Source organism: Palaemon carinicauda, chromosome 11 (genome assembly GCF_036898095.1).
Source record: "Palaemon carinicauda isolate YSFRI2023 chromosome 11, ASM3689809v2, whole genome shotgun sequence".
Classification (NCBI taxonomy): Eukaryota; Metazoa; Arthropoda; class Malacostraca; order Decapoda; family Palaemonidae; genus Palaemon; species Palaemon carinicauda.
Genome location: NC_090735.1, coordinates 4132656 through 4147872, shown reverse-complemented (window position 1 = coordinate 4147872; position 15217 = coordinate 4132656). Strand labels below are relative to the sequence as shown.

The window sequence follows — 15217 nt, the reverse complement described above, 5'->3', positions numbered from 1 at the left end:
AATTGGGCTCTTCTCTTAGGTGCGAAATCAAGAGAGAAAGAGAGAGAGAGATAGAGACGGAGGGAGAGAGAGGAGAAAAAACGTTCCGTTCAAGCGGGTAACGTTGTTCTCGAGTTTCTCTCTTCCCTAGTCTCTGTACGGGGAGAAAGGATAAAACGTTTTTAGTTTTTTATTCTCGTCCCCAGGCTATGTGCGGTGAGAGATTGAAAACGTAGTTTATATGAACTAGTGTTTAGTCTCTTCCCCAGCCACTGAATTTTTTATCTTAATATATGTTTTCTGTTTTTTGCTGGTATTAATGAGCTTGCATTATACGACTGATTTCGCAATTACTACCTTTTGATGAGAGTAGAATTGCGTGCTTTAGGTAGAAATCGGTAAAAGTTTCGATTTCAGTGAAATAAGTGCAAAACAGAAAATCGAAGTGATAAAGTGATATTGTGCAAAGTGTTACAGTGTTGCGTCCGAGGGTTCGTCTGTTCGTGCCTGTCGTTCACCTAGTCCGGGACCTCTTGCAAGCTCCCAAACAGGGGAGAAGTAATGTCGAACGACTTATGGGTTCGAGAGGCCTTGATCAACGAACAGACGTTTCCCTCTATGGTATCGGGTGTATCTTACCAAGATCTCCCCTACCATAAGGCGAGAGAGACGTTTTTTCTCCTCGTCATCCGAAGGCTTTTCGCATAAGAAACCTGTAACAAGGTTTCGAAGCCCTTAAGCGAAAGTCAGTCCTTTCAGGACAGGTCCAGCGTCCTGGTTACAGCCATTAGGACAGCTCTGACCCTATGCAGTCATCGGAAAACTGCTCGCCGCCTAACAAAAGCGTAACACAGACTCCGAGAGTCTTTTTTGTTGGCAAAGTGTTGCGGTCACAGACGTTACCCTCGTCTCTTACCACAACCATTTCCGTTGATCCTTAATGGGTTGTACGGCAAGACATGCAGAATATGCTTGCCTCCTTTATGGAAGACTATTCTGCCGATTAGTCCGTTGAGTCTAGCCGTTTATCTCATCGATATCCTGGCTTTCAGCCAACCTAACGTTCCTTTGTGGTTCCTGTTGACGTTGGCGTAGCTAAGTCACGTCAGTCAGGTTGTTTAGAACCACACTCGATGCGGTCTCGTGTGGATTTTCAGCCACATTTGGACGTTAGGCCACTTGCTGATGCTCCTGTTGACGTTCAGGACGTTCGCTAACAATCGGAGTTGACTTGTTTTGACGCTGTGCGTCAACCTCCGCATTCTAGAGTTGTTTTGACTGCTCATTCTAGGCAGTCAAAGCAGTCTCGAGTGGACGCTGTCCGTCCTCACGCACCTGTTGTTGTTGACAGTTCAGTTGTTGACAGTTCACAGACTGTCAAGCAGTTACATGACGTTGCGTCCTGGTCCGCTACTAATGCACCAGTGCGTGTGGACTCTGCTTGTAAAGCATTGCCACCACGGTAGGTCTCTCCCTTGCTTGAGACTCAGCTTTTATCGGACAAGGTTCCTGTAGATGAGGAAGTTGCTGTTCCCCCTCCTACTGATATTCCCTTGAGGACTCTGTCAGACGGAGAGGAGCCTAAAGCTGCTTAGCCCTCTATGGACTTTAATTAAATCATGCTGATTTTTAAGGATCTTTGTCCGGATCTTTTTGTAACTGCTGCTCCTCGTTCGCCTAAACGTCAGAGCTTACACTAGGCCTAGCTACTTCGAAGCCGTTGTTTATAAGCTAGTGCTCTCTCGCTCTCCTTGAGAGCTTTACGTTTGCTAGGCGACTGGTTTATCACCAGGAGGAGTTTGGGGGATACAGCCTTTGCTTTCCCTTCTTTTAAACTGGCTTATAGAGCGAGAGTCTGATATGACACGAGAGAAGTTCTCGGCTTGGGAGTTCCTGCCTCTGCCCAGATAGACTTCTCAAATCTCGTAGACTCTCCCTGGCGCCTGGCCAGGAGACGCTCCAAGTTTTTTACAGGTCAACTTCACAGCTGTTTTCGAGCCTTTGAAGTTTTGCTGTACAATTATGTCATGCATAAACAAGGCTTTCAGGGATGGAAAGCGGTACCGCCTCAGTCGCTAACCCCGTCTGTTGCCGCACCTGCTCCCGTAGACCCTAAATGGGCTTTGCTGCAAGACATGCAGTCCAAGCTTGCGTCCTTGTTAGAGGACTTTAATGCGGAGAAGGTTGCTGCCGAACCTTCTGGCCAACAACCCTCCAACCGGTCGGTTGTGCGTCCTGTTGACGCTGAGGTAACCTTCTCGCGTCTACCAGTTGAGGTGGTTCCTCCACCGATGTGACCCAGTGTGGGTTGCCAGCCGCACGTTGACGTTAAGCGACGCTCGGAGGTGGTTGTTGACGTTCAGGACGTTCAACAACCAGCAGAGGTGACTTGTTTTGACGCGGTGCGTCAACCTCAGCAACCCGGTATGGTGTTGACTGCACAACCCAGACGGTCTAGACAGTCTCGGGTGGACGCTGTGCTTCCTCGCGCACCCATGGTTGTTGACAGTTCACAGACTGTGCAGCAGTTCCATGACGTTGCGTCCGGCTCCTTCACGCATGCACCAGTGCGACCGGACTCAGCGAGCCAGACGTTGCCCACTCCGTTGCCGTTTCCTCATCAGTTTTCGGATGAGGAACTATCTGATGAGGACGTTGCTGAACAACAAGACGATCAGCCCCCAGAATAGATCAAGCCCTGCTATCCATCCAGAAGATGCTGAAGAAGGAACGCTGCTCAGTCAGGCTGTGGATGAGTCTGGTAGGGACGCTGTCATCCCTGGAACAGTTTGTATCACTAGGAAGACTACACCTCCGTCCTCTTCAATACCATCTGGCTTTTCACTGGAAAAAGGACAAGACGCTAGAAGCGGTCTCGATCCCGATTTCCGGAAAGATAAAGTCTTGTCTGACTTGGTGGAAGGACAATATCAACCTAAGAGAGGGTCTTCCCCTGGCTGTTCAGACTCCCCACCACGTTCTCTTCTCGGACGCATCGGACTTGGGCTGGGGCGCGACACTGGACGGTCGGGAATGCTCAGGTCTGTGGAACTCGAGTCAGAGGAGCATGCATATCAACTGCAAGGAGCTGTTGGCAGTTCATCTGGCCTTGAAAAGCTTCGAGTATCTCCTTCGAGGCAAAGTGGTGGAAGTAAACTCGGACAACACCACGGCCTTGGCGTACATCTCCAAACAAGGAGGTACCCACTCACTGATGTTGTACGAGATCGCAAGGGACCTGCTCATCTGGTCAAAAGGTCAAGACATCTCCCTAGTAACGAGGTTCATCCAAGGCGACTTGAACGTCATAGCAGATTGTCTCAGTCAGAAAGGGCAAGTAATTCCAACCGAATTTACCCTCCACAAGGATGTGTGCAAGAGACTTTGGGCCTCTTGGGGTAAACCATCCATAGTTCTCTTTGCAACCTCGCTGACCAAGAGGCTTCCAATCTATTGCTCTCCAGTCCCAGACCCAGCTGCAATACATATAGATGCTTTCCTCCTAGATTGGTCACATCTGGATCTCTACGCATTCCCACCGTTCAAGATTGTTAACAAGGTACTGCAGAAGTTCGCCTCTCAGGAAGGGACAAGGTTGACGTTAGTTGCTCCCCTCTGGCCCGCGAGAGAATGGTTCACCGAGATACTTCGATGGGTAGTAGACGTTCCCAGAAGTCTTCCTCTAAGGGTAGACCTTCTACGTCAGCCACACGTAAAGAAGGTACTCCAAAGCCTCCACGCGCTTCGTCTGACTGCCTTCAGACTATCGAAAGACTCTCGAGAGCTAGAGGCTTTTCGAAGGAGGCAGCCAGTGCGATTGCTAGAGCAAGGAGAGCGTCTACCATTAGAGTCTACCAATCGAAGTGGGAAGTCGTCCGAGACTGGTGCAAGTCAGTTTCTGTATCCTCGACCAGTACCTCTGTAGCTCAAATAGCTGATTTTCTCTTATACCTGAGAAAAGGACGATCCCTTTCAGCTCCCACTATCAAGGGCTACAGAAGCATGTTAGCATCGGTCTTCCGGCATAGAGGCTTAGATCTTTCCAACATAAAGATCTTCAAGACCTCCTTAAGTCTTTTGAGACCACCAAGGAGCGTCGTTTGGCTACCCCTGGATGGAATTTAGACGTGGTACTAAGATTCCTCATGTCAGACAGGTTTGAGCCGTTACAATCAGCCTCCCTGAAAGATCTCACTTTTAAGACTCTTTTCCTGGTATGCTTAGCCTCGGCTAAAAGAGTCAGTGAGATTCATGCCTTCAGCAAGAACATCGGATTTTCGTCGGAAAAAGCCACTTGTTCGCTGCAACTTGGTTTTCTAGCCAAAAATGAGCTGCCTTCTCGGCCTTGACCTAAATCTTTCGATATCCCCAGCTTATCGGAGATCGTAGGCAATGAACTAGAAAGAGTCTTATGCCCTGTTAGAGCTCTTAAGTTCTATTTAAAGCGTACTAAACCTTTACGAAGCCAATCTGAAGCTTTATGGTGTTCAGTTAAGAAACCATCCTTGCCTATGTCAAAGAATGCTTGGTCAGACTTTATCAGATTGTTAATACGAGAAGCTCATTCACATCTGAGTGAGGAAGACCGAACTTTGCTTAAGGTGAAGACGCACGAAGTTAGAGCTGTAGCAACTTCTGTGGCCTTTAAGCAAAATATATCTCTGCAAAGTATAATGGACGCAACCTATTGGAGAAGCAAGTCAGTGTTCGCGTCATTTTACTTGAAAGATGTCCAGTCTCTTTACGAGAACTGCTACACACTGGGACCATTCGTAGCAGCGAGTGCAGTAGTGGGTGAGGGCTCAACCACTACAATTCCCTAATTCCATATCCTTTTAATCTGTCTCTTGAAATGTTGTTTTTTATGGGTTGTCCGGAAGGCTAAGAAGCCTTTCGCATCCTGGTTGATTTGGCGGGTGGTCAAAGTCATTTCTTGAGAGCGCCCAGATTAGGGGTTTGATGAGGTCCTGTTGTATGGGTTGCAGCCCTTGATACTTCAGCTCCTAGGGGTCTGTCAGCATCCTAAGAGGATCGCGAGGCTCCGTAAGGAAGACGTACTTATAAGGCAGAGTAATCGTCTAAGTCGACTTCCTTACCAGGTACCTATTTATTTTGTTTTTGTTATTTTGATAACTTCTAAAATGAAATAAAAACTCTTAGCTCATAAAATGTAAACATATTTAACTGGTCTCTACCCACCATCTTGGGTGTGAATCAGCTATATATTCACCGGCTAAGTTAAATATTTAAAAATGATATTTTAATTATAAAATAAATTTTTGAATATACTTACCCGGTGAATATAAATTAAACGACCCTCCCTTCCTCCCCAATAGAGACGCAGTGGGATGAGGAGAAAATTGAGTCTGTTTACATGGAGTTTGGTATCTGGCCGACAGTTGGCGCTGATGGGCACACCCGCAACCTGTATAGCGATCGCTGGCGAGTTTTTTTTTGTACAGTGTTTTTGTCTGTCGAGCAACAGAGTTGCAGCTATATATTCACCGGGTAAGTATATTCAAAAATTTATTTTATAATTAAAATATCATTTTCATAATTTTTTCTCAGATTTATTTAATTTGGGAAGAAAATATTGGTGAAACCATTCATTAAACACTATATTGGTTACCTTATTTTTTTTATTGTATTAACAGAACCTCAGTAGGAAGATTTTCTTTATGTTCTATAAAGGCTATTGGCTGTTGTCTAAGTAAATAATGCCTGTCCTTATGAAATGACTAACAGTGTTGCCACAAAGTGCCAATGTGAGCCTTTATCTCCATGTCTTGAACCATTAACCTTGCTTTTCAACTTAATGAATGTATGTTCTATTTAGCATTTTCCAGAATCACAAAGTTTTGTTGAAGTTGGACACCCATCAGTTTGGGTGAAAACACCTCCATCTTAAGACTTCAAAGAAGCAAGGAGATATACAGGGTGGTTAAATTTGGTCAAGGAAAGAATTTCTTCAGCATTTTATTGTATTTATAGGCATTTTTCTTTTGTGAATGTGTATGCAATCTGTACTTTTGAACAGAGAGTAAGGCTATCTAAGGCAATAGTTTGTAGGAATAAAGTAAACAATGTGGTTATTTCATTGGTGTTATTATACTATAGCTTCTAATTTGTTTATTATTGTACAATTAAAACTTGACAGTATGTAGTACTGTATTGAAAAACTGCTGTAGATTTTTTGTTATCAAATTTAAATTCATGAAAACAGGTATCGGTACTTATAACTTAGAAGTAAAACACATTTGGTAGCTGTTCTGGAGAGCATAAATATAGCAAAATATAGCAAAATAGTAACTCTATAATGAATGCCATTATTCTGACAATTAAATTTTAACAGAAACGGGAAAACCTAGTAAGTGCAGCAGAGAGACGCACCTCTATATTAGCCTGGGCTGGTCTTGGCTACATGGCCCTTCAGTTTGGGTTTCTTGCCAGATTAACCTGGTGGGAGTACTCCTGGGATATCATGGAACCTGTGACTTATTTTGTGACTTATGGTACAGCCATTGGAGCATATGCATATTATGTATTAACAAAGCAGGTAAGAAATTTTCATGATTATGTAATTTAATTTTTTTTTTTTTTTTTTTTTTTTTTTTTTTTTTTTTTTTTTTTTTTTTTTTTTTTTTTTTTTTTTGAAGCTGTTTCCCCCTTGCTGGTGAAGGAATGGTGCATTTTTATGCTTCCATATCTTGGGAATTATGTATAAGCAGTATAAATAAACATGCAAAGAGGGAACTAATACTGTTTTGGACATGGTACTATACTTTACATTTATTTTTGAAAATAAACTATGTAAAAGGTATTGCATGAAGATAAAGCAATTACAGTCTCCTAGATTTATAATTTATGAAATATAATTTTTAGAATTTGTAAAGAGACATTTTAGTCAATATTGTTGGGATTTTTATCAGGTATTTATAAAACAGATGTGGAAATATTTTTAATAATAGTGGATATGAAGTAAATTACTGTTCTTTATTGTATTTACAATAATTTTCTTTGTTCATATATAAACAACAATTTACCACTGGTTATCTGTAGAAATTAATCATTCAAACTTGTGCCATTACTCTGTATTGAGTTATACTGTCACTTGAGTTCTGGGTGTGGCACAATGGTCCTTTCTATTTTACCAAAGAACCGTCTGTTGTGTGTGTGTTTTAGTTCTTTTGATCCAAACACCTGACTCCTCTTTCATCTTTGTTTTCAACTGTGCTATTCATACTGTGTTCACATGGCTGTGTTATTGAATGTTACTATCAGTCCAAACGATAGATTATTTTGATGATTTGCATCTTGTTGAGTACCACCAGATGAATGAAGTCAGTGATAGCCTCTGAATCTTATGCTGGTCAACCTTTTTTCTGATTTAGTTATTTAAGATTTTCTTAAGGCAGGTTGAAAAGGGGTTCACCCAATCAAATGTATGTTTTATTGGTGTTTTTTCTGATGTTTCATGTCTTTACTGACTGTTCTCTCGGTTTCCCACTGATTCATAGGGGTTCTGTTATTCTACTGTTCGTTCTTATAGTCTTTCTTCATTATATATCCAATTTCATTGGTCTCCTAGATTGTATTTTTGTAATGTTCTGCTAATGGCTATTCTACTGGTGTTACACCATGTTCTGATTATTGTATCAATTGTTCTAATTATATACCAACATTTAATTGACTTCTGTTAATGATATTTTTATGGATGCTTTGTTGTTCTAGAGTATCTTCTTGGTGTTTCATCGGTTGCACCATTATTCTAATGCTTGGAAAATTTACTTAGAATCTACATAATGTCTGATTTATGCTTCACAGTTCTATCATTCTCTTTCTCCTAGGTTATGCTTATGCTAAGCTTAAGAAAGATAAGTGTTCATTGAAGACAAATAGGACCTTATGAGCCATGCAGTCTTTTGTCTACTTGACTTGTTTTACTGACTCATAACATCAGGATTTAGATTCAACTTAGAAATCCTCCAACAACACTTCAAATGAAAACAAAATCTTAATTAGAGACTGTACATACATACATATACCAAGGCACTTCCCCCAATTTTGGGGGGTAGCCGACATCAAACAAATGAAACAAAAAAGGGGACCTCTCCTCTCTACGTTTCTCCCAGCCTGACAAGGGACTCAACCGAGTTTGGCTGGTATTGCTAGGGTGCCACAGCCCACTCTCCCATGTTCCAAAGATAATGAATCCAGATACTGTATTGGCTCTGCAAAAGATAGTTATAATGAAAATTTATGTTACTTTGTAGACTGCTTTTGTGTTTTTTCCTACTAAATGCTAAAGTAGCTATATAATTTTTTCCAAAAAGTATTCTAAGAGTTTGATTCCGGTTGTCACCATATTGTGGGATGATCAACCTTTCAACTTCAAAAGTTCAATCTTGTTACAAATGCTTTTCTGTTGAACAGGTTGACATAAGTCTCATTTTATGATTTATGTATGTGTTAGTTATTTAATCTTGCTACTGATTTTGATAGATTTCATATTTTTTTATAATTTCTCACCTATAGTTAATTCATTACTTCTCTATTTCCTTTCTGCTCTGGTTTTCTTTCCCTGTTGGAGCCTTTGTGGTTGTAGCACTTTGCTTTTCCATCTAGGGCTGTAGCTTGGCTAGTAATAGTAGTAAGCCAAGCCAGGGTATCAACTTGAAACCTTTTGCTCTCTGGTTCCTAAAATTAATTTGGAATGGGACTTACATACCTTAGGTATCCAATATTAAAAAGGAAAAGTACATTATACCACATTAATGATTATTGCACATAAAGGTTGATCTTTATGTACTTGGCTTAGAAACAGAAGGTGTTTACTGTATATGTGACATGAGTTCCTATACCCTAGTTCTATCTTAGACTCCAGTTGTGTATGAGAATCAGGATTTTGGCAAGCTGTAGCCTTAATAGTAGAAGAAACTGAGTCAAAGAGAAATTGGCGTTTGATATGAGTTCAATTCTTTTATTGCTCCGCTAAATATCACCAGTAACATTAACTGTGAGTAAATTATTTATATGAATATATTAGCCAGGGGTCTACTGTATTATATCTTTGGCTGGTATATGTGATAGTAGTAACCCTTTTGATACATTATTTGAGGAGATAGGAACAGTTGATATCATAGAACTGAAATGCTGTTCCTTAAAATCTGCCAACTGTGATTTTAAGGCCATCAATCTTTTTTTTTCCTTCTTTCTGTTCACTCACTGTTTGTACACTAATTTCCCCTTCATTATCAATATCCATCAGATTACTTGATCTGCTCTTTCCCCTGATTCACTCTCTATTTCTCTTCTGCTTTAAAGCTCTATAACAAACCCTAGTTGCTTGATATATTCCATCATAAGTTTCTCTGGATACTCTATGCATTCTGAACATCTACACTTCAAGTCACGTTGACGAATTCTGCACGAAACACAATTAATGTAGATTTTTATTTAATATTACCCCATTCACTGAATGTTTAGGGCATAAACATAATTTTAACCCAGCAAAAGACATACCTTGATATTTATCTATTTCCTATTTCAACAATAAGTTAACACGATTCCCTGCTATGCTTCTTCTTTGAAAATCTTAACTGCTACCATTGTGTTGTGGTCGGGTAATGTTGCTTATCTGGTGAGAGGAAAAATTACATAAATTGACAGTTTCAGTGCCCTGATATGTCATTCCACAGGTGGGGCTGTTGATCCAATAACTTATTAGGGGATTGAAATATAGAGAAAGAAACGAGAATTCGTTTTTACTATTTACTAAACTGTCAGGAATCTGTACAGTAGCTTTGAAAGGGAAAGCATTATGAACACCAGTTAATAATCATAAACATATTAAACTGAAGCATCAGGAGTATGTATTGATAAAATCATTATGGATATCCATATGAATGAAAATAATGGAGAATATGCCTGTAAAAAGAATTCTGGCTGAAAGTATAGGCTACATAGTAAAACATATTGAATTGAACTCAAATTCATGTCCAACCTTGATAATGGAGGATGAGGCTTAAAAATTGTAATGATGATAAGTTTCAGGATCACCTGTGCTTTTAAAAGCTGGAAAGTTTTATTCATGGTTTGGATATTTTTAATTTTGTTTATAAGGTTCTATAAATATTCAACAACATAGCATTTATTTACCGAAAGGTTCAATATTATTTTGCATCATAGATCTTTTTGATGATAACAATTGGACAATGTATGTTTAAATATGACTGCAGTCTTACATCGATACCTAGGCTTTTTTTTTAGGAAGGAAAATATCATTCATCATAAGTGCTGTCATCTGTTACTGTGATTCCTTTAAGTTAGCTACCATATGTCTCCTTTCATACATCTGTGACTTCTTTTATAGACCTGTGGTAAATGTCTACTGTAAACAGAAATGAGCCTCGGTTTAGTTTCATCCAGTTCCTGATCTTTATATTTGAAAATAGACATTCATATGTTCTTAAGAAGTAGCCTAGAATATAAATTCCTTACCTTCTTTCATTTGATGAAAAATATTGGTGGACTAGAAATCATCTATTTAAGGTTCTGAGGGTTATTATTACATCAGAAGGCCTTTCATCAGATTTTTTTTCACTATGATAGTCCATTTAAGACATAACATCATATTTTCCTTATAAGCATATTCAATTTCTATCCAGATACCCAATGTATGCTCCAGTTTTTTATTCTTGATGAGCCTTTAAATTTTTCATAAAGAATAAAGACATGAAGGGATGGAATTCCAATGCCTAAAGGTATCAAAAAAGGAGTAGCCGTTTTTATACTTTCCTTTGCTTCTTATATATTGCTTCTGTGGAAAGCATATATTTATCATACCACTCATTGCAACGATACTGTAAGCTGCTCTACCCCTTTTCTTTATAAAGATAACCACATACCTAGACATTAATAATTATTTCTTTTTCAGTTTTATATTGCGTAAAGTGTATGAATAGTTATTTCTATTTCAGGATTTTCTATTGCCTGATGTGCGTGACAGACAGTTTCTCATTGGTTTCCATAAACGAGCAAAGAAAGTAGGACTGGATATTGAGAATTATAACCATCTAAAAGAAAAATATGCTCAGTTAGAAGCTGATTTAAACAGACTACGTGACCCTATTAATATTAATTTGCCAAGAAAATAAAGATTATTGTATATTGAAAAGCTTAATGCTAGGTTATCAGTGACTCTGTTCTGTGTGAGTAAATTTCTTGATACTGTTCACATTTTCAATGACTGAAATATATCACTGTCAGTTTGATGTTGAAGTTTGAGGAATCCTACTAATGAAATGTTCGTGTGCCTATTTTTTCCAATATTAACAAGACTGTCTTTTCCCAGGTTGAATTTGGAATTTTGATTAACTACCATATTGCCTAGTAATCTATATTTTGTAAATAACAAGTTTCTTTGTGATATAGTGTGCGAGCTGCCAGTTAGGTTTTAACTGAGAAGCGAGGTGAATGCAACTAAACTCTATTAAACAATCATGAAGTTTGTATACAGCGATGCGACGTCACAAAATTCAAACATGATAAAGCATGAACTAGCTTGATAACAATAAGTTGGTCTATAACAGTGCAGGGAAGAGTGAGTGATAAGATAAAAAATCAGAACTGTTGCAATGTACAAGCGTGTATGAAACACATGCAGTACAATAGTTTTCACTGCAAGATACATAAATTTTCAGAGGTATTTGTACAGTAATTAAATTTTGTGTTACATATATTCTGGGGCTAAAAATTTTCTTTTTGGGATTAGGCTTCTTTGTTGATATCTAGGACTTTCCAATTTAGAGTATAGCAGGGAATTCTATAAGACTTAATATACCAAAGAAATATTTCTTTCCCTGACCTATGGGCAGTGTACCAATGTGCAAAGCAAGTAAAAGGGAAATCCATGGGTTCAGGATCTATTGAACATGTCATTGCACCTGCAATGCTGAATTTTTTTGCTACCATATGATACGTCACCAAGTGATAACCAAAGCTAATGCTGGAGACAATGCCTCTACTCCTGGTAATCACTTTTTCCTTGGTGAAGGAGTGTTATTTTGCACCCTTGCTTATTGAAGGTTAATCAAAATTCTACCTCTATTTCAAAGTTAAGTAAAGTCAATTAGGTTCTGAGTTTATCATTACCTGAATCTATTGTGTTATTGCTAATGTGTACACACACCGCTGTTCAATTATATATGATAATGTAAACACAGCCACATATGAAGACATTAGAATTCTGGCTTTCACCTAGCATGGGAATTGATGATGATAAGATCAACTTTATCTTTTTTTATTACATAATGTCTTGATTTGTTTTCATACAAGTAATTAGCTCAGTGTTGTGGCTTTATGGGCCGAGCATGAGACCCTGATACTTGGCTTATCTGTTGGCAATAAGATCAAGTAGCTATGAGTACCAATCCATTAGCAATGGGTGAAATAATTTGTCAAGATTTCATGTTCCACGGAGTACTTGTCAAGAAAGGAGCTCCAAGATCTCATTGCCCAAAAGCACAAGATTTTGCAGTGAGGGGTTTTGGTAAGGGGTTTCGATGGACTAGTCCGCCAACTAAGTAAATTTTGGGTCGGAGGATGATCTAAGCCTTGAAGAAGAGACAGCTTTATTCCTGGGTCAGTTAATGGGGAATTCAGTCTCCCTCCATTAGGAAGCAACCTTCAGGTGCTCCTCCTGGGTTTGGTTTATTTGCCAGTAAATCTCTGTCTAAGGCTCTGCTGTGCAAGCTATTGTCCTCTGTAGATGGCTCAGTTATTGCCAAAATAGTGTATGTACCAATCCACTCCCTCTATGGTGGATATTTCCAAGACCCTGCCATTCCCAAAAGTTCTTATGTTCCTCCTGCTCCTTCCACATACCCACTTGAGGATCTTATGGTGCCTGAACCTTAAGGTTTTCAGTTTCAATTGAAAACTTCTGTGGAAGTTGTCTTGCTGTACATGTGTCCTCTTTGGTTTGGTAATGAGGGAGGATTCAGTAGGAACGGCTAATACCTGTAAGTCTGGCACGGAATTTGCTTTCTGTCCTCGCATTAATGTTTTTCTTTGTAGAGGTTAGAGGTTTTGATATTCCCCAGCCTACACCCGGAGAAATATTAGTGATGACACACATGATGGCTCTTAATAGCTGGGTAGAAATAGTTTCACTTGATGGGGTTGGAAGTTGCTTATAAATCTTAGCCTTTTAAAAGTGACATTGGTTGGGAGGACAGTGCCAGTCCTGAATGGTTGAGATGGTATTGGAATAATTTATGGATATGTTGCTGAAAGTGGATTTCACCCTCCCCAAAGAATGTAATCCCCTTTTATGGGTGTATACTAACCCTTTTACCCCCAGGCTCTTTGGAAATTTCCAACCCTTAACCCCCAAGGGGTTACTTTTTTCCCAGCACATTTTGCAGTACTGTATATTTTTTTAAATTGCTCTAACAGGCTTAATTTTTGTCATAGAGAGGTCAGGTTGGTCTCATTCTCTTGGAAAATGCCTGAATTTTTTCAAAAAATTATCAAAAATATGAAAAAAAATATTTATAGCATTTTTTTGCAAGGACGTACCGGTACGTCCATGGGGGTAAAGGGATGGGTTTTGTGAAACCTACCAGTACGTCCTTTGGGGGTAAAAGGGCTAAGGACTTCAAAGAATTCACAAAAATTTAAGTGTATAGTGAGGTCCTTCTCCCCAAAAGATTTGAGGCTCGTGAGGAACACATCAATGGAGTGATAGTTTCCACTCTGTTCGTAGATAATTATGACAGTGGAATTCAGTGCTCTGAAAACAGTTTTTATTCTGGTGTATATTATGTCCTCTATAGAAGTTGGAGATGCTATTTAATCTCAGATTGTTTATTTGGCTATGGTCATGATACTGTGGAAACCTATATAGGAAGCATTCTAGAACTTTACTAAGGCAAAATTCGAGGGAAGACATCATCTGTTTGCTGTTTGTAATCTGGAGAAGGGTGAAGTTGAAGAATTTCTATATTTTCCTCATCTCAGTCAATATCTCTTTCCCCAATGTTTAGTGGATAAAACAAAGGTGAATGCTTTGGTAACTGTCACTTCACTTTTGAAGAAGGAGAGGAAAGTCTTTCGAGCCCCACAGAAAAAGAATAGTGTTAAATTATAAGGGTTACCCCCTATGATAAGAGATTAGCAACAGTATCGGAGGCACCCTTAGAAAAATGAGCCTCACAGGATTAACCCAGGCTTTTGTAAAATATTAACTTATCCTTGAATTAGTAGAGGTATAACCAAAAGTTTTATCATATTTTTTCTAAAAATTGATATATGCATAACAAATTTCTGTATACAAAATATGTTTATCTACCATGGCACTTCCTCCAATTTTGTGGGTAGCCGACATCAAAAGAAGCAAAGAGTTTTTTTTCTCTTTGTACCTCCTTGCCTGACAAGATACTCAGCCAAGTTTAGTTGGCACTGCTAGAGTGCTGCAGCCTCCCTCCCCCCATCTTCCACCACAAATGAAGCTTCATATGCTGACTCCCCCATTGCCCCGGCCTAAGGTGGCAGCAGGGCCTAATAGAACATAGTCACAATCGCTTGCAATTCATTTCTATTTTTAACAGAATGTTTTGCCTCTATCACATTGTTCCTTAGGTTACCTAGGGCTTTCTTCATTTTATCCATCCATCCAAACCTTAGCTTTTGTCTTGAACTTCTTCCATCAACTCTTTCATTCATCACCTTCTTCAACAGACGACCATTTTCCATTCTCTCTCTATATGGCCAAACCATTTCAACACATTTCATATCCACTCTAGCTGCTAATTGATTTTTCACACCCATTCTCACTTTTATTACTTCGTTCCTAACCCTATCCAACTGAGATACACTGACCATACTCCTCGAACACTTCATCTTGAACACATTCAATATCTGTCTCACTGTTACTTTCGTATAATTTAAAGATTTCCATGGACTTTATATTGATGCGTAAATAAGCATATCTCTATGTATATTCTGTGCAGTATATATATGTGCATAAGTTGATAATTATCACTATTGTTGCTATATTCAGTAACTTGAAAGTTAATTCCAATTTTCATAACCAGAAAAAGCACATTAGTTTTTATAATTATCATGTTTTGGTTGCAACCGTTTTCGTAATTAATGTGTTGCATTGTCTCCAAGGACTTTCCTGTAAATGGTTGGGAAACCCAACACAACAAGAAATACTGTACCAAAGTAAGAT

The 15217-nt window shown here is 39.1% G+C and overlaps 3 protein-coding genes across 7 annotated transcripts in view; 2 read left to right on the top strand and 1 right to left on the bottom strand.

Annotated features, from left to right (window-relative positions):
• LOC137649946 (calcium uniporter protein, mitochondrial-like) overlaps window positions 1-15217 on the bottom strand; it is a 799430-nt gene that overhangs the window by 203049 nt on the left and 581164 nt on the right. The gene's annotated exons all lie outside the window — the stretch shown is intronic.
• Window positions 1-15217, top strand: part of LOC137649945 (uncharacterized) — a 402495-nt gene that overhangs the window by 105717 nt on the left and 281561 nt on the right. The window lies entirely within an intron of this gene.
• Window positions 1-15217, top strand: part of MCU (mitochondrial calcium uniporter) — a 73120-nt gene that overhangs the window by 47165 nt on the left and 10738 nt on the right. The window contains exon 5 of the mRNA XM_068382794.1: window positions 6332-6535. Coding sequence (XP_068238895.1) covers window positions 6332-6535 — 204 coding nt within the window. The remainder of the gene's footprint in view (window positions 1-6331; window positions 6536-15217) is intronic.